This window comes from Plectropomus leopardus, chromosome 12 (assembly GCF_008729295.1).
Source record: "Plectropomus leopardus isolate mb chromosome 12, YSFRI_Pleo_2.0, whole genome shotgun sequence".
Lineage (NCBI taxonomy): Eukaryota > Metazoa > Chordata > Actinopteri > Perciformes > Serranidae > Plectropomus > Plectropomus leopardus.
The window spans coordinates 17,885,881-17,910,503 of record NC_056474.1 but is presented as its reverse complement, the minus strand read 5'-3'; the positions used below and the strand labels follow the sequence as shown (position 1 = coordinate 17,910,503).

Below are 24,623 nucleotides of genomic sequence, written 5' to 3'. Positions count from 1 at the left end.
TAAATAGTATTACCGAGTACAAAACCCCATGTAAGAAAATGAGGGCGTCTCAAATGCAATTCGATAGATGCCCTGTGTGTATGCATACGTGTGTGTGTGTGAATAGGTTGGATCAATGATGCGACAGAACCCGCCAGGTGCTGATTGCATGTTCGTGTGCTGAGCGCTTGTGTGCGTGAAGGTGTTAAGTATGCGGCGAGGGTGTTTGTGTGTGTGTGGGATCGTGTGTGTTCACTTGCTGATTGCTCGTGCTGGTGGTGAAGGTCACGGATTTAATCAAGCTACACGTCACTCGTCCCTGAAAAGCTGTAAATTATCACACACAAACACACGTTCACAGGCACACACACACGTATGCAATGGTAGAAGAGGTACTCTGACCTTGTACTCAAGTAAAAGTAGTTATACCACAGTCTACAAATATTCTGTTACAAGTAATGGTACAGACAGTGGCTTAATGTAACAAAGTAGTGGCAATTTAATTAATCTAGATTAAGTTGCAGAGCTTTTCCCAATTAACCGAGTGATTGGTTAAAAAGTAGGTAGAATTGCAGTTGAGCAAGATTTTCTGTGTTTAATGCAGCTCTAGTACAAGTACCTTGAAACTGTACAGTACTTGAGTAAAAGTACGTAGTTACTTTCCACCACTGTGTGTATGTTCAACACTGTGGTTAACCTGCTGGAGAGAGGAATAGAAAATTGGCCTAAAAGTAGTGTCTTTTCTCACTGTGGAGGTAAGTTCTTCCACCTGGACGCTGTACTCGCTCGCATGCAGACAGTATTTTTAGGCAAATCATTCATCATAGGGGAGCAAAGTCCACTAGCACAATCCCCAAAAGACCTGAGAGAACACTGGAAAAGAGATATGTGTGTGTGTGTGTGTGTGTGTGTGTGTGTGTGTGTGTGTGTTTGTGTGTGTGTAGGTGCAAAAAAGAGAGAGAAAGAGCAAAAGAAAGAAATGAAAGGAAAGGGAGTGATAATTCTCAAAGGGGTTCTGCTCTCTTTCCTCCTTCCTGTCAGCTTCCAAGGTAATGGGTGCCTATGTGCTGTGCTGGTGACTGTGTGTGTATGTGTGTGTTCCTGTTGGCTGGGCTGTAGGAGCAGGGTGGAAAAGCAGCTTTTCTCTGGGGATGTTTCATCCGGAGAGTCCTGGCTCCGGACTCTTGCCGGCCACAGTGGTACAAAAGGACCCTGGCGTTAGAGGACAGACAGGGAGCTTCATGCCAGGCCTGGCGTCGAAACAACTGCCTGATCAAAAACTTTCTGCAAGAATGGCGGCTTGGCTGCGTCGAGTGGAGAATCCTTCTCCTTCCTTATGTTTTCCACTCTGCTTTTCCACCTCGTTCTCAATCCGGTTTTTCTTTCGCTCTCAAAGTTCCCCTCTTCCCTCTCTCCCAATTTTCTTGCCTCCTTCTTTTACTCAAGCTTCTCCCTGTGTGCGCCCCATGGGAAATGTGTTACTTGACTTGGTTCCCTTATGATTAATGATTTACCATAGATATGAAAAAGGGACAAGAAGGCTGAGGCAGTGAGACGGTGCTCACATAAACATGCACTCACACACAGCAGCACAGAAAAAGTTTTGTCACAAAAATATGTTGTAGAAGTATGAGCTAACTCCAAATTTGCATCATCTTCACAGTAACAGTTGACAATGCTGCTGCACAGTATATAGAGTGTGTGTGTGTGTGTGTGTGTTTCTTCCTTCTAAAGACAAAGAGTGGCCTCAGATCCAATGTCTTATTAAATATTCATCTGGTCACTAGAGAGACTTAGTGTATTTATGCCAATCGATAGCTCTTAGATATGATATAGTACTGCTACTCAAGACACACCCTCAGTCACCACACACTGATTGAGAAAGCAACAGCCCAACTGTTTCCTTTGGGAAAACGCTGAACACTGACCTGATTGAGTCCTTTTCTGTTCTATTCTAATCTTTTTAGGGTTGCAACTACAGACTAAATTCCTTAAAATAGTTAGATAAGGCCTTGACAGTCTTCCAAGCCATGGAGATATGTCTTAAGAAGATGATCTCCTCAATATAGTCATAATAACAGAGGGTCAAATAGCTGCGTGTAATGTAAATTGTGTCACTCAAAGTGATGGACCCACAGTGAATGTTCCCCTGACTCTGTGGTTCCCCAGCCAGAGAACCAGATGGATCTGCAAATTCATGTTTTATTTGCTTAAGTACATGCATGTGTGTGCCCTCCCGTTCAGACAAATTTCCATCCGGCCTCAGATGGGTTGGACTAATCACAGCCGTTTATCTCGGGGTGTGTTTCAGATGATGACTGACAACTAAGTAAGCCTCCAGGCTTTACATAAAATACATGATGACTTAATTTTTGGCTCACGCACCTTGCACCAGGGACACTACAGCGAACATAAAGCTAGCCTGGCAAAGAGAAGTCCTGCTGAGTCATTTTTGAAAACAATCAAGATGGCTGCTGATGATGTGGAACTTTTTGTTGAAGTACTATTTTCAAAATCTGATGGCAAAAACGTCAACAGTCCTTCAAATATATTTGAATGCTACACCGTCACAGCTCTGCATGCTGTAGTCTGTTTACATATGTCCATCACTCAGCACTACAGCATATTTTTTGTTGTTCTGATTGAATGTCGGTCTAACCAATGCGTCCAGAGGCATTTTGGTCTACGACAATTGATAATGCAACCAATAATGAACTGAACAATTCCACTAAGACTGTGCAATGTCAGGCTAGCGGTTAACTTCAGCATTAAGGACCTTTTTAACTTCTCTTAACTCACTGTTTTGGTTTTTGGCTCACAACTTTACAATTGTGGTTCACTCAAACCACAGATCAATTATGTATCCAGCTGCAGCAGGCAGCTCAAAAGTTCTTATAAAACTGATGCATGCTATCTGCACAGCACCAAGCAGCAGCCACATGAAGTTAGTTGATAGCTGCTAAATATAGTAGAGCTTTTAGCAGCTAAACTGACAAATATTTGCCTCAGTAGTTGGTGAAAAGTAAACCAGGAGTAAAAGCAAAGTGAATATTTTACTTGCAATCATCAGGTGACCAGAATCGTCTGATGGATGCTGATCTTCTCCATGTTTGCTAGTTGTCTAAGTAGGCAAGAGTTTGCTAACACGTTAACCCTACTAACAGAAAAGAGATATGCAATAGGCATTAGTAGACCAGTAGCTCACGTTTTCTGACTGGTTTGTGTCGATGGAGTCTGGCTTTGATGACAGCATAGGTAACTTTTACTTTTGCTGAGCCAAAATGCATGTTTTGATGTAGTTTTGCTGTTGTTCAACAAAAACCCCTCTGACCTTAATTCATAAAGAAAGTCTCTGTTTTTGGATTCTTTTCTTCAAGAAAAACAAGGTTTTCCTCAGAAATTCAATGTAACACGGAGTCTGTAATTGATATACAAATGGTCATTTCCAGGGTGAAGTATTCCTTTAAAGAGGTTAATAAGTCAGTGTTGTGTTAACAGCAGACCCCAGGTGGCCTTAAATTGGTTCTTAAAAATCTTTCAATACTGTTTTTTCTTGTTTTCCAACCAATTCTTAAATAGAGTCACATACATTAAAAAAAGCAGAAAATCTTCACATTTTAGAAGCTGGAACCTGTGAATGTTTGCCGTCTTCGCTTGATAAATGACTTAAAAGAATAATCGATCCCCTAAATAACTCTCTGTTCACTGACAAATTCTACTCTGTGCACTTAAGCTCTCAGTCACTTCTTTCTTCAACCTTCCTTTTAACAGTCCAAATTTAGTTTATAGCATGAAATGAATGTGATTTACATAATAGAATAAGCCTCCACAGAGAGAGAAGCAAAATGAACTGCACTAGGAAGGGAACAGGATTTCTTACACACACACACAGACACACACACTAACTTTACAGTTAATTTAAGTTATACTGTTAAGAGGTCATGTGTAAGTATGGAGCTGAGTGCTTAAGACACTTGCGATTAAATCAGAGAGTAGCATACTTAACAGAAGTATATTATGCTTTAGTTAGCGCTGTGGTGAATGAATTTCTGGCTTCAGACAACTTTAACTGCATTTATGTGCAAATTGTTACATCATGCTAAAATAAGGTTTAGGAGTTTCTTGTGTGAATGACGGGAGCTGCCGACTGTGCCAGATGAGTGCAGGAAATGCATTCAGTTGATGCTGAAAAGGGCCGAACACAAAACACACAAACCCGATATCTTGTAGCAAAAGTCATTACATTCTAATTACATTCAACAAGGCGGCTCTGTGCGTATGCAGAATCACATCAGCTGCACTTTTCTGAAACAAACACTTCCTCTGCCTGGCTGGGAGCCTTCTCCTCTCCTCCACTTCCCTTTCAAATGTTCCTGCTAGTTGAACTGTTAATTGCTCCGTTCTTTTGCTTTCTGTCGCACTTGGGTCAAGTCAAACATTGGCTTCCCGCCGGCTTTACCATAAAGGGCAGACAGAGGAGAAAACCAGGGGGTATAGTGAGTGTGTGTGTTCTTTGGAGAGGGATTCATAGTCGGTGGTTCATCTCCCGTGGGCCAGTGTAAAGCTCGTTGGCCCACGGGAGATGAGCTCCATAATGGTCACCATGGCAACAGGCTTTCAAGATGGAACCCTTCTAGTACCCCTCGAGTGCCACAGCTCCGGGAACACAGAGCAGCCTGTGTGCAAGTGTGTGCGAGTGTGCGAGTGTGTGTGTGTGTGTGTGTGTAGGCAACCCAGGCGTTAGTTCAGGCCAGCTACTTAAAAATTGATACATCAAGCGTCAGTGGAGAAATCTGACGAGATTGAATCTGACGTCCTTTACGGCCACCGGGGTCGCATCTGTATATGTGTGTGTGTATGTTTGTGTGTGTTTTGTGCTTATGTGTACTTTCTTGTGAAACATGCTTTCGGTCCCATGTACACGTTTTCATGCTAAACAAACTTTAACAAAAGTTGAAAAATAACTTTTATGTGAAAAAACATACACATGTGAAGATATCATTACGCTTAATGGTACTTCTTTAAAGAGCTGCAGGGGCAAAGCAAAACGTGACTTCATTAACTGTGTGTGCTCGCTCGTGCAGTCAGCAATTTTCCTTGTTGATAAGTGGAAGTAATGTGTGTGTGTGTGTGTGTGTGTGTGTGTGTGTGTGTGTGTGTGTGCAGTCATGAGGTTTGTGTGGCATAAAGATGTCAGCATTAGAGTTCAGACCCCTGCTGTGATCTTCTAATCCCTAAACAGTTCATAACAATGTTTAACGTCATAATATTCACCAAAACTACTAATCCGTTGAAACACACACACACACACACACACACACACACACACAAACACACACTATTCCTGAGCAAGCCTGTTTTGACATTACATCTCCTCACTTGATGTTTATTTCTTTCTTGCCAATCTGAAGGATTATCATCATAATATCTACTTATTAAACTTTAATGACCTCATATTGTTTGCTCTGTATGAACAACAATGCTTGACTGCATTGCAACATTTCATTGCCTTTGTGTTTTGTTTTTATTGTGGACAGTTTTTAATAAGACATACCATTACCACTGCAGTCACATACAGCCATTATAGTCATACACAGTAACTCACAGGTTCACAGAGATGCTAAAACCATCTGACCTCCACCAGTAGTTACTTGCAACACCTCACAAAAACACTGCAAAAATACTCAAACATATGCATCTAAACATGGATTGTTTTGAGCAGTACTATGAGAAATCATTAATTTAGCAGTGCGTAAATGAGAGCTCTGAGAAAGTAAGAACGAAAGTAAGTAAGTAAGAAAGAAGTGTTGCCAGGCAGACGAGTAACGTTCAAGAGCTTAATAAAAAAGATGCAAATTATTATGTGCTGGATATGATTGTCATAATAATGATAGTCATGCTGATGTCCTATGCTATTGTTTTGGGAAAAAATATCAAGTGAAAAATACTGAAAATGTTCAGAAAACAGTTACTTCGAACAACTCCTGGTCGAGTTTAACCCAGACATCACATCATGTTAAGTATAAACTGTCAAACTTTCAGCATCACAGTGTTACTTCTCATGTTTGTGAAGCTCTACAGGTTTGCATGGCAGTACGTTTATAAGGGTATCTACTACTGAATTTTGGTAAACCCATCTTAACAAACTTCACGACTTGACATTAACAAATTTTTTGTTTGACTGTGTTTTAGGCCAGAAATTTAGAGATTTAATATTTCACTGTCTTAATTGTATTACGGATTTAAAAGGCTCTGAAAAAGGTTATGAAGCTATGGGACTAGGGCTGCAGCAGTATAAGATTTTCAGGGTACAATAACCATCTCAGAAAATATTCAAGTTTCACCATATTACAGAATTTCTTTTATTATCAGTCAGAATGACCCTTAAAGGAATGAAAATAGAAGACTTTGTTATAATTAAGGCTTGAAACCATTTTTTAAAATTGAAGCGTGTAAAAAGTCTAAAATACAGGAGAGATTTACCCTCTAGTTGCATTTTGTTTTTCAATATCGTATAAGCAAATATACACGGTGTGATACCGGTATATCGCTTTAACCCTTTATGGGACATAATGATGCCTGCAAAAAGGAGTCATTTGCAGGCTTAACTGCATCATTAAAGTAAATGGCATCACAAACATGTATAAATAAAATGTGTGATAGTCTTTCAGTGTTTGTCATGGAAAAATGACATTTAAGGCATATAATGTAATGTTTTTAATAAAAGATAAATATGGCATGGCTACAACATGATGACGACGACGACTTGTGTTTTCTTGGTTAGAAGCAGAGAAGAGCAGACTTATGTTAATTGCAAGAGCAAAAAAGTGCAGCTGGTCTTGGTTTATCAGTACTGCGGAAAATAAGAATTAAATGTTTCAATATTTAGAATCAATATGTATAAGATAAATTGTTAAAATTGACCACACCGCGGTATTAACGTTTTTTTTTTTTTATCCCAGCTTAACGAACTACCAGTCATCACTACAAGAGACTACAAATGGGGCAGTGCCTGAGAAACTGTGATTTAATCCTCAAGCAAATATTGTCATCAATTAATTTTGCCTCCAAGACTTTTATTGTGGAAAAACGAGGCAGGGTCACATGGTCTCAGAGAGGACGAGAGATATGAGCTATGCCCAGCTGGTAGACATAGCACTTCATGATTGACGCCTCAGGACAGACCCTTAGTGTGTTTACAGCAACTTATGACTTTTCTGACTCTCACACAACCACACTCGCACGCACACGCGCGCACACACACACACACACACACACACACACACACACACACACGGACGGTCAAACCGGATATGAAATGGTTCGTGATGTCCAGTACATGAAGCACATGAGTACACTCAGGCTTCTGTCTGATCTACTCTCTGTCCTCTGGATACCAGCCAATTACTGAGAGCGGCCAAGGGGAACTACGGGATGAAGCTCTCCCTCTTCCTCATTCTGTCCATCACTGTCTTTCTCTGTGTCTCTCTCTGTTTTTCTCTCCCTCCTTCTATCTCCTTGTTTGCCCTCTTGTCTGTCTATTTCTATTTTTCTGTCTCTGTCCTCTCTGTCTGTCTTCCTTGCTGGCCATCTCTACTTTATTCTCTCTATTTGAGTGTGTGCATGTGTATTCTGCCGTTGTATGTGTGTCTTATTTCCCAGTGGGCTGTCTGTCATACGTTGACCCTGACCTTCTCCAGAGCTCCTGCACAAATATTTACGCTCTCACTGACAGGCACACACACACACACACACACACACACACACACACACACACACCTACAGACCCCTCAAAAATTTGAGGAAAAGAGAGCGAGCTCAATTTCAGTGCAATTAAAGCAAACACACATCGACATACACTCACACACTTTGCTAGTGGTAACCCAAGCTGATGGCTCACTAATTTTGAGCCAGGGTGATTATCCAGCAGTGTAAAAACAGATTAAATAGATACCAGGTGCGTGTGTGTTTCTGTGTGAATGGGGTCATGGACGAGGGACAGAAAGACAAAGAAAGAAGAAGAAGAGAGAGAGCATGACAGGTCTATAGAAGGAGTCTGTTGGGAGTTTGCTTCACAGCCTGAATAAGTTATTCTGTCTGTTTGTCTGTTTTGTTATCAAGATAAAAGGCCAGAGGAACACAAAGATTCACCTTTTCCTTTTCAAAACAGCCCGGCATACTAGTATAAAACACAAACACACACACACACACACACACACAGCTTACAGGAACAGTGTGTAAGTTTTTGTCAGATTTAGTGGTGTCGAGTGGTGAGGATTGCAGATTGCAACCATCTGAAACTTCTCCCGGGTAGGATTCCTTCAGTGATCATTGTTCATTAGTTTTCTTTTTTTTCTTAAATTATGGGAGCACATTATCCACAGAGGTCTCTTCTGCACCAAAACGCCAATCAAGTTTCCTTCAGGATTTTACTGTTATCTCAAGAGCTGATTCTTTCACAAGTAACAACTACTGTAGTGAAAGAGAGAAAAAAAAACATCTTAAGATCCTGAATTGGAATCAGTCAGAGACGAGAAGAAGGCTATTCCTCAGCGGCTGAATTTGAGAAAATGGTGAAAATCTCATTGATGTTAAACAGAGTTCAATTATGGACAAAGAAGAGATTTTACTTTGATTTTACCTTTCCTCTGAGTGCTCACCTTATTTCCAGTCCAGACATTTGGAGGTTTTTAGCAGGAGTTGAATTATCCGGAGAGGTCTCCTTGGACCCAGTGATTTAAATCGGTAAAAACACTGAATAAAGCTATTTCACATCAGTGTTTTTCTGACACTTGGAGGGGCTGTGAAGTATGGTAGTAGATGCAAAGATGCAAATCTTGTGCCTATCTTGAGTCAGATTTTGGTTTAACTGCTCTGGGCTACTGTAGAAACATAGCGGTGCAACATCTCTGTAGACGAGGGCCTGCTCCTAATGTAGATAGAATTGACTTACTCTAAGGTAATGGAAACAAAACAATTCATATTTGCTGCTTTTACATAAAAAAACATACTTATAATATTCAGTTTCTGCCACTATATCTCCCTAAATCCTACACACTGGCCCTTTAAGTCTGCGCACAAGATTCAAACCTTCACTATGACTGCACACGTTCTCTCTCCCCAGGCGCACATGTAGCTTAAACATCTTCCATTAAAACCCAACCTGCAGAGCTTTAACACACTATAAACACACAAACACACATCTTATCTCCTGTGATACACACACACACATACACATACACATACCACAGCAGTAAACGTGCCCACATCGGCCGGCCCCGTGACAGGCAGAGTGTGTGTAGGAGGAGCTGTGCACCTCCTCACCCACGTTATTTTCAGTTCATCACTCTCAATAATTCATTCTCTCAGGCAGAGGCAGAAAGGAGAGCCCCGTGCATTTTTCCTCTGTCAGTCACACACACACACACACACACACACACACACACACACATACACACACACACAGATGTACCTGTCAAGTGAGAGGCCATATTCTAGCTGTCTTTAATCTGTGGGTGGGCACTGTTTGACTTTGTCAGTCAAAGTTGCAGCAAAGTGTCAAAAGCAGAAAAATCTGTTCTCAGTGTTATTCCCAGGACAAGATCACATAGACTTCATACTCAGTGTTTTATATATATATAAAAAAAAAAAACACAAAGCACATAAATGCCCTGGAAGAGAATACATTAGCTCACTGCCTCGCTGGCTTGTGAGTGTGCTGAATATACATCTCTGTGAATGAATGTATGTTTGTATGAGTGTGTCCCCAAGTGCCATCTTCCACCTCCCGCCATAACCTTGTTACGAATGAAGTATTCCATAAATAACACTTCCTCCCCCTTACACACCTCCTTGACACCACGAGGCCAATCCAGCGTCATGCAGGAAGTCAAGGGTGTCACATACAAAAGAGTCCCCTCTTGGGAAAATTGCTGCCGCGTGTCGCTTTTGTACTCACCATAATAAAATCTGCACACTTCAGAATATAAATATCGCCAAAGCAAGTACGTCCATAGTCAGATCTGGTTTATGAAGCAGCCTTGAAATGTATAATGACACACAGACCTCGATGACGCCCTTTCAACACAGCGCTGTATGAATCATGTTGGCAAGTCACTATGGAACATAAACTTTATGATTTGTGCTGCAATTTTTGAGCTCATTTATTCTCAGCTTCAATCAAGTATGAGGACTAAGGTTCTGTGTTTGCTTTAGATGTTCGAATATGAGTTTATTTCCTAAAGTTTGCACATTATTGTAATTGTTGTATGTTGTTGTAATTGTTGTTGTTGTGTGTTACAATTTACAAGAGGCTATCCTTTTGTTATTTGCTGATAAAGCATTATAACCCAGAAAAATATTGGATTCTTAGCTGTTCTGAGGTGCTACATAACCGGCTGCCACATAAAGAACTTTCAAGCCCCTGTGAGATCCTTAAAGCTTCTCTACTGGCTCTTTCCCCAGTAAACTGCCAAAACGCATCAAGCAGTGGCCTTCCGCAAGCTACCATGCATCGCAGGGTTTCCCACACATTCATTTTTTTGTGGCGGTCAGCGAAGATCAAAACATCTGCTGCCACAAATTTATTTAATATTTTTTAAACTGGACTGATTATCAGGACCACTACTGAAATATAAATACAGTCCAGCTATGTATTGCTCCTCTTGTAGCGCAGAATGTATACAAAACAGATGGAGTAACAGAATGCCAGGTACCGTTAAAGTGAAACATAACTGTACATTGTGCTGGGTCTGAAACTTTGCTTTCATTCCCTTGCAGCAGCTGCTGCACTCAGTTATTGATCTGATCTGATCAGCTCTGACCAAATTGAAAGATCACTTATCCAGCCATGACTCAAACTCCACAACCTGCTGCTCAAGGAAGATCTCATGAAGAGCTCTGCCTGCGCTGCGTTCACAGGCCAGCAAAAAAACATATTAATTTAAAGAGGGGGCATAGAATGACAGTGAAAGGGACACCCACACTTTAAAAAAGGTCAATTTGCACTATTTGACAAAGGCTCTGTATAGTGCTTTTTAAAGATGGGAGCCATATAGCACTAAAACAAGTGCCCTTGTGATTATGAGCCTAAGAACCACTTTTGTGAACTGTTAAGCACCATCTTTGTTTACATCCAAGGGTAGAAATAGCAAAATCAACTACTTTTTTGAGTTTTCAAAAAAGTATTGTTTTAAAATCTGAGTTTTCAAAGTCTGCCACTGTGGCCCCCTCTGAGACAATTGAGACAGCTGCATTACATTTAGGCAAATTGGAACCATTAAAAGTATGTCAAATTAGCTATTAGAAGTCCGTGTTAACAAATCATCACCCGTAAACATGCCTAGCTTGCAGGTGTATTTAGTTTCCTATACACGTTGTCGATTCAAGCCACCTGTGATAATGCAGCAGCTGGCTTAAACATCTGCATTTGAAAAATAAAACCTAATCTGTCATATCTCTCATCAGGTCCTGTGTAAACCGTTCTTTGTTCTGGGCGACTCTGGCTGAAAAGCCTATTTGAATTTTCTGAATGGTTCCTCTTGGCTGCAGAACAATAGTGCAGCTGTACTGCATACGAAAGCAGCGACAAATTGGACTTCGACCGTGGCTACATCTGTACGTCATGTTCGGAGCTGAGCAATAACGCCTGAGCAACGCCGCTCCAATCAGTCTGACGGGCTGATCGTACATCTGGAAGCCATCCATAGACTCGAAAGAGAGAAAAAGGGGGAGAGGGAGGGGACGACGGGGGAAGGGGTCAATGGCTGTCTTCCTGTTCCTGTGTTTCCTGTTCAGCAGACCCGCTGGCTGCCTGCATGCCTCCTCTGCTTTCTCTCATGACACACATCTCTCGAAGCCTTTAGATCATAAGTGGAACAAACTCAACACTGATTCAACACTATAGAAATGTGAAAATGATGAACTTTCCCATGAGTGCACACATGTTTATCCCTAACTGGAACTCAACAGCTTATGGAACACTTCCAATTAATAGCAACTGTACCCAAAGGAGACACGCTCCCCTCTACACCTCTATCCTCCCTCTCTCTGCCTCCGTCTGTGGGGAATAGTGCTATATAAGGACGTGAAGCTGAAACATGCATTAACAGTTTCTCAGTCCTTGGCCTGCTTTTCCTTCTTTTCTCCAAGGGTTTGCTCACACGGCTCAACCCACTGCACCAGACTCAGCTTGAGCTATACGAGGTCCCGTCTCCCAAAAGCCACCTTGATGTCCTCGGGTTTGTTCATGGCTGACACTTGAGTCGTACAAACGGGTCTTGGTGCTAAGGTGGCTTTTGGCAACTCAGCTTATGTCTGGCGAGTGATCCGCCACGGCAAAAGAGAAGCCATGCTGGCTGGTGGGGGGCAGGGGAGACTGTGTGAATAGACATTATCTGGGTCAGTGCTGTGTGGGTATGTAGACGGGGTCTATGGTGTGTGGAGGATATAGTGAGCGCCTAAGCCTTTGTGATTTTGTGTGTCATTTAGTCAAACACAAAAGAGAGGAGATGAGACAGAGAGAGAGGGGGAAGGAGTTTTAGGAGGGACACGTGGGAGAAAAGAGATAAAGGCGGAATGGAGTAAAAGGTGGCTTTCCTTATCTAAATAAATGAAAAGTAAAGCCACACGGACAAACAAAGAAACACAGACATGTAAAAGGACCGATGACCGGCCTTTACTCGGCCCTTATATACGTTTGTCCTTTAAGAACATCTGGCCAGTAATAACACACTGCTGCCTGACACTTCAACAGCTTAATGCCCTAATGCCTGCAGCAGTGCACACACACAAAATCTGTACACAAATGTACACACATTGCTTGGACTGTATACACACACAAAAAATCTCTCGACTTGCTGTCTAAATCCTCCTGTTAGCCGCCCACTCCATGTCTACCCACACCTTGCTCTCAGGCTCCCTGAGCTGCCACCAAGAGAAGAGCAAAGAAAATGTGTGTGTGTGTGTGTGTGTGTGTGTGTGTGTGTGTGTGTGCGCACAAACATACTACGCGCAGCGCCTGACCTTCAAAAGTCTGTATGTGATCAACATAAAAATGCTCACTTTACCCTCGACTGTCCACATCTCACACACATATTCACACACACTTCTGCTGTAAGGATAGAGGCAGAGATCAAGCTCTGTGTTGGAGGGGCAATAAAGAAAGGCAGGTTCTTTTCTGAGCTTTCAACACACACACACACACACACACACACGCATACACACACACACACACACACACACGCAGCCCTTCGTAAGTGAGCCCAATCTCTTTCACAGGTGTGAAGATTAGCCTTTTCCTACATCTGTTCCCGGCTCAAACCTTTTATGATGAACACAGGCTGCAATCCTCTTATGAGATATAAAATGTTAAAGTCTATTGTGTGTGTGTGTGTTTGTGAGAGTAGTCCTTTCATTATATGCATCTGACTGCATATCTTGATGGAGCCCTTATAGCACATGTATCATATAATTTTCAGTTATCTGTACCGAATGCAAGAGAACAAACAAAGGTTTTTACTGTAAATCTGTCCTGCTGCACCACTGTTGGAGCCAGGTCTGATCGACTGAGAGGCTGAGCAGCAGGCCTTTGATCGCTGCTCGTCACTCGGCAGACAGAAAGTCGAATTCGCCTTCACAGGTTGAGCAATATACAGTTTTTTTCTCTTGAAAATGACATTGAACAGGACTTAGTTATTCCTCCCAAAAGTTATGATCTCATAGCTGTGGTCAAATGGGGGTTCTGAATGCGTAAGGAGCTTAAAGCAGTGATGTTTTTTCTGGCTTTTGGTGTGTACATGGCAATGCCATAAAAGAATAGTTCAACAATGGAGCTTTTTTGTTTTAGCAAAAAAGTTGTCAACCTGACACTTCTGTGTAGCGTCTCTTGCTGGAAGGTGTCAGATACAGTTGGTGGGCACAGATTTGGGTTTTGATCTCTATACAGGAACAATGAGACCAAACCTGCCAAATTAACTGTGATGACAAAGAAATTACTGCGCCTGGCCAAGAAATATTCTAGCACATAAATCTCCAAAACACTGCAACGTGTTGTTTTATACATGATTTCTGCATAGATTACAAGATATGTGTTAATTTGTGAACGAGAGAGGTGCTGATAAACTAATTCTGTCACCTTTGGACACAACCAGACTCTTTCCCCATGTTTCTAGTCTTTGGGCTAAGCTAACCTAACCAACTGTGGGCATTAGCTTTATATCTACCACACAGATATGAGAGGTATAAATCTCATCATCTAACTCTTGGCAAGACAGCAAATAAGGATGTGGTGGCTTCTTCTATTGAGCAACATTTAAACTTTTAAACAACAATGACAAAGAAACAGTTACATTAACTGTTTCACTCATTGGGCTGATTTATTTTAATGTTTAAAGTATAAACCTGGCAACATTCCTGAGGTCAAAGATCAATGCCCCATTCTGCGCACACTCCCTACAATAAATGTAACTAGAATTACCAAATAGTGGCTGTATGCCTCCACAAACCAGTCAAGTTGCGGTTTACATTCATGTATGTCCAGACTCATATGTAGTTATGACAGTAGACAGTGCCTCTAATAAGGATGTTGCTGCAAGATGCTACAAATTCTAAAACATAGATGCTTCACAGACATCTTCAACGTGGCAGCACAGTTTCAAGGTGGACACCGAAAATAAGTGTCACCAATTCAGTATCCGACCAATGTCTCCCCTTCTGCTCCTGAATTATGGTGATGATTAATGGCCAGAAGAGTGTTTTTGGAGCATATTATGATGTCATAGTGAAGTTGACCTTTGAAATTTTGGATATAAAATGTCATCACTCCATCATTAAATCCTTTTAGACATTTGTGTGAAGTTTTGTCATAATTAATAAGGTCATGGCCAAAAACATGTTTTCTGAGGTCACAGCGACCTTTGACATCCAAAGATCAGTGCATTCTTGAGTCCAAGTGGACTTCTGTGCCAAATTTGAAGAAATTTCCTCAAGGCGTTCCTTAGATATTGCAGACGCTGAGCCATAAAGAGGAAAGTTGAATTTATTGAAATACTGTGGCAAATTGTGAAAATATACTTTAAAACTAACACAAAAATGGCTTTAATGAAGCGTATTCCTCAATATTTGAACTATTCCTTTAACACTCAGCCATCGGATTGATATCAGTCTTCTTTTCTAGCTCTAAGAAAGAGAAGATAAGTGTATTACATGTCCTTAAAATATTATTTCAAGTCAAGTAGCAGTCCAGCAACCCATTGTGTCTGCACCAACAGCGTTCCAAATGAACACGACTCATTGGACTCGTTCTTCTGTGAATTTTCACTTTGGTTTCGGTCTAATTCGAGAAGTGAAAAGAACAGCGGGAGAGCTAAGTGAAAACAGTCTAACAAGTGTGGTGTGACTTTGAAAAGTTCCTCTTGCAAACTAAGTTCTTGCTTCATGTTGGCAGCATCAAACAGACAAATGAATAAGAAGAGAAGGGAAGAAAGAGACTATTAGGTATAGCCGACAGACAGAGAGACATGTCGTGCTGACCTATATTACTTTTGCCCGATGAGAGCAAGAGAACTTGTGTCTAGGTGACAGGTGTCTGTCCTTCTCCACTCTGTCTCCTCCATCTCTCAGGCATCTGAGGCAGTAATTGGTGCTGTCAGACACACAGAGAAGGACAGGAGACACACACACACACAGCTAGTCTCAGCTACACACATACACCCTGCTGCCCTTCAGCATGTACCTCTAGGGCTTAAAGCAGGAGAGGTTTGAGAGGAGAATTCACTACATTCCCTACCAGCTGTGAGACAGAGAGACAGCAGGAGAGGGCAAGGCAGTGTGAGGTGGAAATGGAGGGTGTGGGGGGGGGGGGTTGCAGAGGAAACAGTGGCAGACAGAAACAGAGAGGGAGAACAGAAACAGAATGCACAAGAGACAAAGACACAGAGAGAAAAGAAAGCAAGAGAGCGAACCAGGCGGGGGGGCTTTGGCTGCCCTGACAGAGGCCTCTGCATGGGGTGGAAAGAGATGGAGGAGAGCTGACGAGGGTGAGCAAATTTATGTGACAGTGAGGCATGGAGAGAGAGAGAGAGTATGTGTTTGAATAAGAGTGAGAGATAGAGAGAGGTTATGTAACTCCAGTGGTGACAAAGCAGATGAGCGTGATTTTGTGGGATTTAGCAGCAAAGCCACAGCTGGAGTAGCAGTGTGTGTAGTGCAGTACACAGATGTTTACAGGTGAATGAAACAACACAAAAGAAATATTACAAATCTTTTATTATAATGTCCCCTTCCACTCACTTCTGTTTATACCACCTTAAATGTCTGACCTTGACTATACTGACTTGTGTCATTGCAAAGTTTGTCACTAGCAAGGTGTTTTCACGTAATCACGTTACACAGTGTTTCCCAAAGAATTAAAATCTATCTGAGGCAGTAGCTGATAACAGCAGGGTATTCTGTTTTCCCTCATTAAATTTGAACTTTTTAGCAGGTCCATAAATGCAGTGCGGGTAGAAATCTTTATATTTTTTCCCGCAGCAGCAGTTTGTGGAGTTTGATTTTTGGGGTTGATAATTGATCAGTTGATCTGATCACAGCAGATCGATGGATATGGGGGAGCAGCTGCTGCAGAGGCGAGTGAAAGCAAACTTTAGACCCAGCGCAATGAACGGTTTGACTTTCATTGCATCTTACATTCTGCTGCTCTGTCTGCGCCCAGAGTACACTCTGTGCTCCAAGAGTGTGGTGGTGAAATGCATAACCAAACAGTATATATATATTCTGAAAAACACTCCCATAGAAAGTCCACCTCCAAAACTATAAAATCACTACATGGCAGCAGATGTTTTATTCCTGGTGGGTCACCACACACAAGTGAATGTGTGGGAAACCCTGCAGTGGTTAAAATGACTTATTATGAAATCACTGTCAAGATGCATGGTAGCTTCCACCACAATTTGGTGGCTTGTTGGTGCTTGTGTTGCAAAATTTAGACCACATCAATTCCTCTGTTACTATCTTCTTCTGTTTGTACTGGTAGAATAGTGGCCCTCTTTCTGTGTGAGCAGCATCCCTTCTTGTCATAAAACAAGATTTAATCGAATCCAGTGTCCGACATTGACAGCATCAAAACATACACACATATTTAAACACACTTTGCGCTTCACTGTAGGGAACAAGAAGCAAGCATGGGGTGGGAAAATAGAAAAAGAGAAAGATGAACCCGTGATCTATAAATGTTTAACGAGCGCAGACAGAGGAGATGAGGGCTGCATAGAGGAGGAGGAGGGAGACAGAGAGAAAAATGGTGAGGTGAAGAAGGAAGACAGTATCAGAAAGGATGGGTGAGGAGCAAAATGGGGGGGGTTGTATAGGGAGAGAGGTCCCATTATAGAAGCAGACATCAGAGCAAGGGTAGAAAATAGCAGAGAGGAAGGGAGAGAGCCAGAGATTGAGAAAAAAAGGTCTGTAATTGGAGGTGTCTGGTGTTTGTCTAACACAGAGAGGCTAGTAATGATTCCATTAGCGCCTCACACCAAGAGAGAGAGACAGGGACGCAGAGAGAGAGACAGAGAGAGAATGGGAGCCAAAGGGAGAGAATGAGTGTGACAGAGACAAAAAGAGGAGAGGCTAAAACACTACGAGAAGATTCACACAGAACATTAGAACAAGAAAACAATGACAGCAGCTAAATGGTGAAAAAAGGAAGAAAAGACACAAAAAGAACAAGAAAAAAGGGAATTCAAGGCATCCATTAAAAGGCTTGTTCACCTGCATGATGGTGGTAATTACAAATGCCCCTCCAGTCCTCTCCCCAGCTCTCCCCCACCTCACCCTTTCCTCTCTTTGTGTGACAGAAAATGAGAGAGGGTGATTTAAATGCATTAGCCGAGTGTGTTTTCCCTATGGAAGACCTACACACTGTGTCAGGGCAGGAACCTTTTGTTTGGAGCTGCCGCCAAGCGCTGAGAGGACTCTTTAAAAGCCTGGCCCTCGTTCTCTCAGGGACACATTAAAGCGCAACGCACCGGGGTTGTTGTACTTCTCTGTGTCCTCCCATGTCTTTGTTAAAAGCAGACTGATTACAGATGCAGTTACATTAGGTAGCTAAGTGAAATTTTGACGAGGGGAGGGAATAATATCAGAATCGAGGCACGTGCAGGCAAAACAGTACCGGCACCAATGTCATTTCGACAAAAGTAAGCTGGTTTCCAGGGTGTTCATTTGGCATTATCTAACAGGCTGCACACAAATATGAGATATGTTCGACTGACATACGTGGGACAGCAAATTCTCTTGCTGTGTGAGGAGGGAATTTCATTGCTATGCAAATCCTTCCCAAGATCCCACAGAAAAATGTTTTTCCTAATACTGAGTAGGTGGCACAGACAACCCTGCGGCACAGTGATTTCAATTCTCCACAAAGGAATTAAAATCTATTGGAAAATGCTTTTTGATTGTTTCCAGAATAATTGTTTCGCCACAAAAATATGCCTTGAGATGAACAAAAACCTGGCTTTCCCTGCTGTGTTGCTGACACCTGTTTTACCTCCACATGCACACATATGCATCCACATCTGTAGTGACCATAATTTATTAGACACAGGACCCATATATATGTACTGACCTCTGACCTCGGACTGTCACAAGGACTCATTACATCAGCACACAACTACACCACCAATGCCGTTATTGAGTTAAAGCAAGCTTGTTAATCGTGCTTACCTTGCTGTATTTACTCTCTCCGGAGTGATAAGACCCCAGGAGCAGACTGATGAGGTCATGGAGATCACTGAGGTCAAACGCTTTGCTGCATTAGAGTGACTTTAAATAAAGTTTCAATACAGGGAATGTGAAACAGGCCCAATTCCTTTTCATATTTACCCCCTATCCCTCATTTTCCAGTGCCACCTTCCCTTTCTGAACAGTGTTTAGGGTAGGGTTTGAAATCGTCCCCCATGTGAAATGGGGAAACATTTTAACACCCTGATAAGTAATTGCTACTCGTTAATGCTGGTATTTATGTGAACAGATGTAATGAGTGTTGCCATACAATGCGAATAGGTCTTCTTCTGCTGTGATTTCTCTTGCGTGGGCTACGGTCACCCTTTTGAGATTGTCACAATGTTTGCGATTTTACGCTAGTTTTACGCTATCGATTGGTTAAAACAGGTCATCAAATAAAAAACATAACACTGCTTCATTACCAGGCTACGAACGGTGCTTTGTAGCAACCTGTGCTATTAATCTGCACTAATATTAGTGTAGGAGTAACAAATGCAGCAACTTTAGTTGGACTTTAGTTAAATTACAGACGTGAGATTCCATGAAACGGTCTAAATGCCACATGGAAATATGTCAAAATGTGGGACTGTCTTGCACAAATCAGCCATAACATTGTTAAGTTAGTAGCTAGCTAGTTAGCTACTGAGACATCAACATACTAGCAATTTCTTTCATTTTGCTTGTAATTAAGAAAAAAGCCATAATACATTAAAACAACATTAACCTAAGATAATACGATGGTAATTGTAGTTTCCAAATCTTATTTGACAGAGAAAATACATTTGTAGTTCTAACTTATTGCATGTGAAGCCGTCTTGCTGATGATTTCTTATAATTCTCTGTTCAGAGTAAACTTCTGATAAACGTCACCCTGCTCCTTTAACCAAAGAATAATCTGGACACGCTACCCCGAGATGTGAAAGCGCAAAATGGAGGGATAGGGGCTAAGTGGTTAGGGCAAGAGGTGTATTCAGATTGGGTCATAGACCCGCATGCTGTAAGTAGTGAAATCATCTGAAAACCTGTCAGTGAGATCACCTGTCAAATAACCGCAGCGCGTCGTTTCTTACAAGACAGACATGTGGCTCAACAACCGGCCTTTCATGATTGAGATGCAGCCAGAGTTCTGCCACAATCTGTGCACATTACCAGTATGCAAGCTGCAAAGAAAAACAGCTTCCGCTCTTATTCACTTGTCTCTAAGGCCCAACTGCCAAGTTTTCTGGGCGTCTTGGCTGCTGCTTCTCCAAAACAACTGAAATTGCATTATGTGCACCGATTTCCGAGTTTGCAGCGATGAATATCTATGATTCCATTTTCTTTTCGGGGAGGAAGTAAGCCCGTGGGGACAGGTGATGGTGTGAGTCTAATACAGCTTGCGCTCTCAAATGCCTGCACACACAGTATGTACACACACATACAAATGCACACATACTGCACACGCCATCTGTGGAGTTTTACGATTCAATAATCTGCTTCCTAAGGCATACCTTTTCCTCTCCTGTGACACAAACACACATCAATAAGCACTTTCTCACATACGCTCGTACCACTCTCCCATACTCAGCAGGGAAAATGAGATATTCAGCTCTGACAAACACACACACTCAAAATAAAAAAAAAGAGAGAAGATGCCTCAGAGCAACTCCTACCCTTTTCTCTGCAAGAACTGTCCTTGCAGTGTTGGGAGCAGTATAAAAGTCACTCGGAGCGATGACACCCACACAAGTCACACACACATCGGTAACCTAAATACACAGTCATTGTCATTCCATTCTGAATTTCACAGCAGAATTCATAGCATGCCGAAATGCTTCCACACACACACACTCCTTCAGCAGATGCACACACACATATTTACATATCATATATTCAAGTCTAAGAGAGTGGAATAAATATGATTGCTGAGTTTCATTTGAAAGCATGCTTTTGAAAGCTCACATCATACTCTGACACTCAGGTTTCTTTCATTACAGAAGGCCAATGTTTATGAGATTTGTGTATACAGAGACAGACACTATACAACACGCTCTCAGGTATAAAATGTATGATAATAAAGTCACTTTCCTTAAACACACAAGCATTAAAGAAAAAAAGCAGCACAATGCACATTCCTCTTGCTCTCTAAATTTGTCCTTCTCTGTCTTTGTTATTCTCACACAAATTCCCACATTTACACACTAACAATACATCCCACACACGTCCCCGGATCCCCACTCACGTTGGCAGACGTCTTTGTTCTCCTCGAAACCTGGTTTGCACACACACCTCCCGATGGGAACCAGCCAGCCTCCGTCTGCACTGCAGTACATCTTTGGAGCCTCAAACTCCTCAGAGGCATTCACACACACACCGTGGACCTCCACCAGCGCCGTGTCTCCGCCCGTTATTGTGTCGGGGAATTGGGCCAAGTTGAGCACGGTGAGGGGACACTTCTTGTAGAAGACCCTGACCGAGACCAGAGCAATACAGGCGCCCAGGTCCTGGAAGGCCAGGTAGAAACCCTTTTTACTCAGATTGCTTATGTCACGCACCTCCGTGTTCAGCTTCATCACGCGGTCGCCAACATCCACCTGCGGAAGAAGGACATTTTAAATGTCAGTTCATTTTAATATGAGCATTCAAACTCAATAGTTTTTTTCTTAGTCTAAAAACGTATTATTCTATTTTGGTACAATGTTGCTGCCTGAAACTTAGCGACTGCAAGGCAAAAATAATTATGTCCTCAAAACCCTGACAATTTGGCAGCAAATGGGATAAGATAACCAAGTTCAAATATAACCCATATTCAAACCCAGAGTTATTTTCTAAGAGGCGGTGGCAAAAAGTGGATATATTACAATTTTGGAATGCAACTCTTCTATTAGAGATTCAAATGGACACATGCAAACAGACAGTAATGCCAAAATAAATATAGAAAACAAAGTCTAGGACTAAACCAGCATTCAGCTGCAATGGAACATTTTTACCACTTTTTTTTTTGCTTTTAAAGAAGGAGGACAAAAAATAATATCCTTAATGAAGACACAAAAAACAAGTCACATTCACTATAGTGACAGTTACAAGGTCATTCAGAAATCTTAATTTATCTAATCCTGTTGCATAATTATGCTTTTGGTAATTCCCTATTTTATGTCGTAGATGTATACACAATAAACATGTGCGAGTGTGTAACAGTGTATGTATAAATGTTGTATACACTGATCAGACGGAACATGAAAACCACTGACAGGTGAAGCGAATAACATTCATCATCTCATTACAATGCAGTGTTCTGCCTGGAGACCTTGGGTACTGAAATTCACATGCCACCCACCCAAACACTGTGTCAGACCAAGTACACCCCCCCATTGCAACGGCAGTCCCCAATGGCAGTGGCCCTCCTAACAGGACAATGTGTAAGGGTTGCAACTGTATTAGATTTTCACTGTACGATAACCTGTCTCAGAAAGTATGACAGCTTCATGGTGTTACAGAATTATTTTCATTATCAGTTACTATGATTCTTAAAGAAATAATAACAGATTTTTCGGTTGAGGAGCATTTCTTTACTTTTATTTATTTTTTTCTTTCAATGGAAGTATCTATAAAAAGTCTCTCTTTTGAATATAAATAAAGGTGAGATCTCCATCCACTTGCTTTTTTTCCAAAACCATAGTATGATAACTATCAAATGTGAAATACCTTGAAACTGATATACTGCTGCAACCCTACAGTACACCATGTCATGCCGCAAACATTGCCCAGGGATGGCCCGAGAAACAAGACAAACAACTGATGGGGTCAAGCTGACCTCAAAATTTCCCAGATCTCAATCTGACAGTGCATCCATGGGACGTTCTAGTACCCTAGAGGTCCTATGTCCATGCCTCAACAGATTACCTGACCTGTCAAGGCATGGACCTAGGACGTAGGTACCAGCACCTCCCATGCATACTCCTTCGAATTGGAATCTTGGGAATTGTGCCTTTAGCTCTTTGTTACGTTCTTCGGGTTATTCTTGAGCAGTTTTTGCGGTGTGGCATGGTGCACTGTCTTGTTGAGACAGTAACTGCTATCAGGGACTTAGGTTGCAATGAGGGTTATTGGCCTGTAACAGTGTTTGGATGGGTTGAGTACATTAAACGGTCTTTGGTTTGGACCCAAGCTATCCAAGCAGAACATTGCATTGTAAATAGATGATCAATGTCATTCGCTTCACCTGTCAGTGGTTTTAATGTTGTGGTTGACTGGTCTACACACTACATGTAAGTGCCTCTGTGTACGTATGCTATAGGCTATATATGTGTGTGTGTTTCCATACCTGTGTAAAACTCTCATCTGCAGCGATAGTATCGATCTTGACATACTGGCTTTCCTTGATGAACCACAGGTTGGCATTGTTGGACTCGTAGTAGTACATGTTGAAAGTCTGCAAGACAAACATCCATCACCCTTCAGACTATAGAAATTGAACTTATCAGACAAAACAGAATAACACACAGTAAAACAGGACAGATGAAAGTGAGAGAGTCCATCCAATGTGAAATTTTAACAAGGCTCCCATAGCTCTCTAGCTATTCTGCTGCTTCTCTTCAAATCTCAGTCCATCTGTCTCGATGGCCAGTCAGCAACACTGTCTGCAGTTTCATGAAAAGTGCAGCTCTGTACTGTCTCATATTATCTCCACTACTCATTCTAGAGATATAATGAGAGTGAAAAGGGTGCAGAGGGCAGACAAAGTAGAGAGAAATGAATACAGCTGAGCAGTGATATCAGGCTGATATGAGCGAACGGGGGACAGTAAAAAAAAATTATATGAAGTTAAAATATACGAGGAACCACAAAAGAAGTCTCTAGAGCGTCGTCTGTTTCGTTCTGCAGCTATTCTCTCATGTCATTCTTTTCCCGCCTTTTGTCTGTTTATCTATTCATCAGCCATCAAAGTGAACTTCCATCTGTGCGTTAGTGTCAAGTGAGTACTGAATGGAAAGACTGGAAAATACAATCACAAAAAGTATTCAGAATCCCCTTTTAGCTGCTCTGCACTGCCATGTAGTACAATGAGCGGAATAAACATTGATTCCATACCAAGTAATTATCGTAAATGCAGAAGATACTGCCGTTTGATGGCCTCTCATTAATAAGTATGTTAACATATGTGAAGCCACACTGTGATACTGAAATTATCCAATATTCTGTGAAATGGGTGGACATAAGGCCTTCACTCTCAGTGATTTATTTTTCATTTCAGAAGTATTCTGTAACTAGCTTCATGCCTTTTACAAGCAATAAATGCTTAACTTTGTCTCAAATCAAAAAGTACATTTCTAGTGCTCTACTTTACTCCCACTTACTTTTGAAATGCTGTCTACAACATTCAGAGCATTTATACAGCAGCAAACAACTTTTTACTACATAAAGATATAGTGGCATAATGGCGTCCTGAGCAGAGAATGATGTCACGCTTCCTTTTTGTGTGTTGTAATCCGAGCTTCTCTGTTCTTTGTTGTGGTAGAAGGTCTGGCTGTGCGTGGATGTTAGTGCATGCAAATCCCTGTGTGTGTATATCCTACTGGCTAGCTAATCGTAGCTGCTTCGCACTGTGTTCATATGGGGGTTAAGGCAGTTACCACTTTTTTATGAACAAGCTCTATTTTTATGCTCTTTAGTAACTTATTTGTACTTAAAAACCCTTTTTCTCTTCAGATGAATTATGAATTGTGATAAGTAAAATAGCTATCAATAAAAAATGTTGACTTGAGTTGAAAAAAATGTTTAAATGAATGTATTTATATTGACAGTGGTGGAATGTAATAAGTACAATTTTCCAAGAACAAGCATGAACGGATTGACAGATTATTATCATTTCATTATTAGGCCTATTC

The 24,623-nt window shown here is 41.5% G+C and overlaps 1 protein-coding gene across 2 annotated transcripts in view; it reads right to left on the bottom strand.

The window, feature by feature from the left end:
- epha4b (eph receptor A4b) overlaps positions 1 to 24,623 on the bottom strand; it is a 108,463-nt gene that overhangs the window by 54,767 nt on the left and 29,073 nt on the right. For both annotated transcript variants that reach the window (XM_042498541.1, XM_042498542.1), the window contains exons 4-5: positions 23,060 to 23,167; positions 20,978 to 21,329 (exon numbers count right to left, since the gene is read on the bottom strand). In XM_042498541.1, coding sequence (XP_042354475.1) covers positions 20,978 to 21,329; positions 23,060 to 23,167 — 460 coding nt within the window. The remainder of the gene's footprint in view (positions 1 to 20,977; positions 21,330 to 23,059; positions 23,168 to 24,623) is intronic.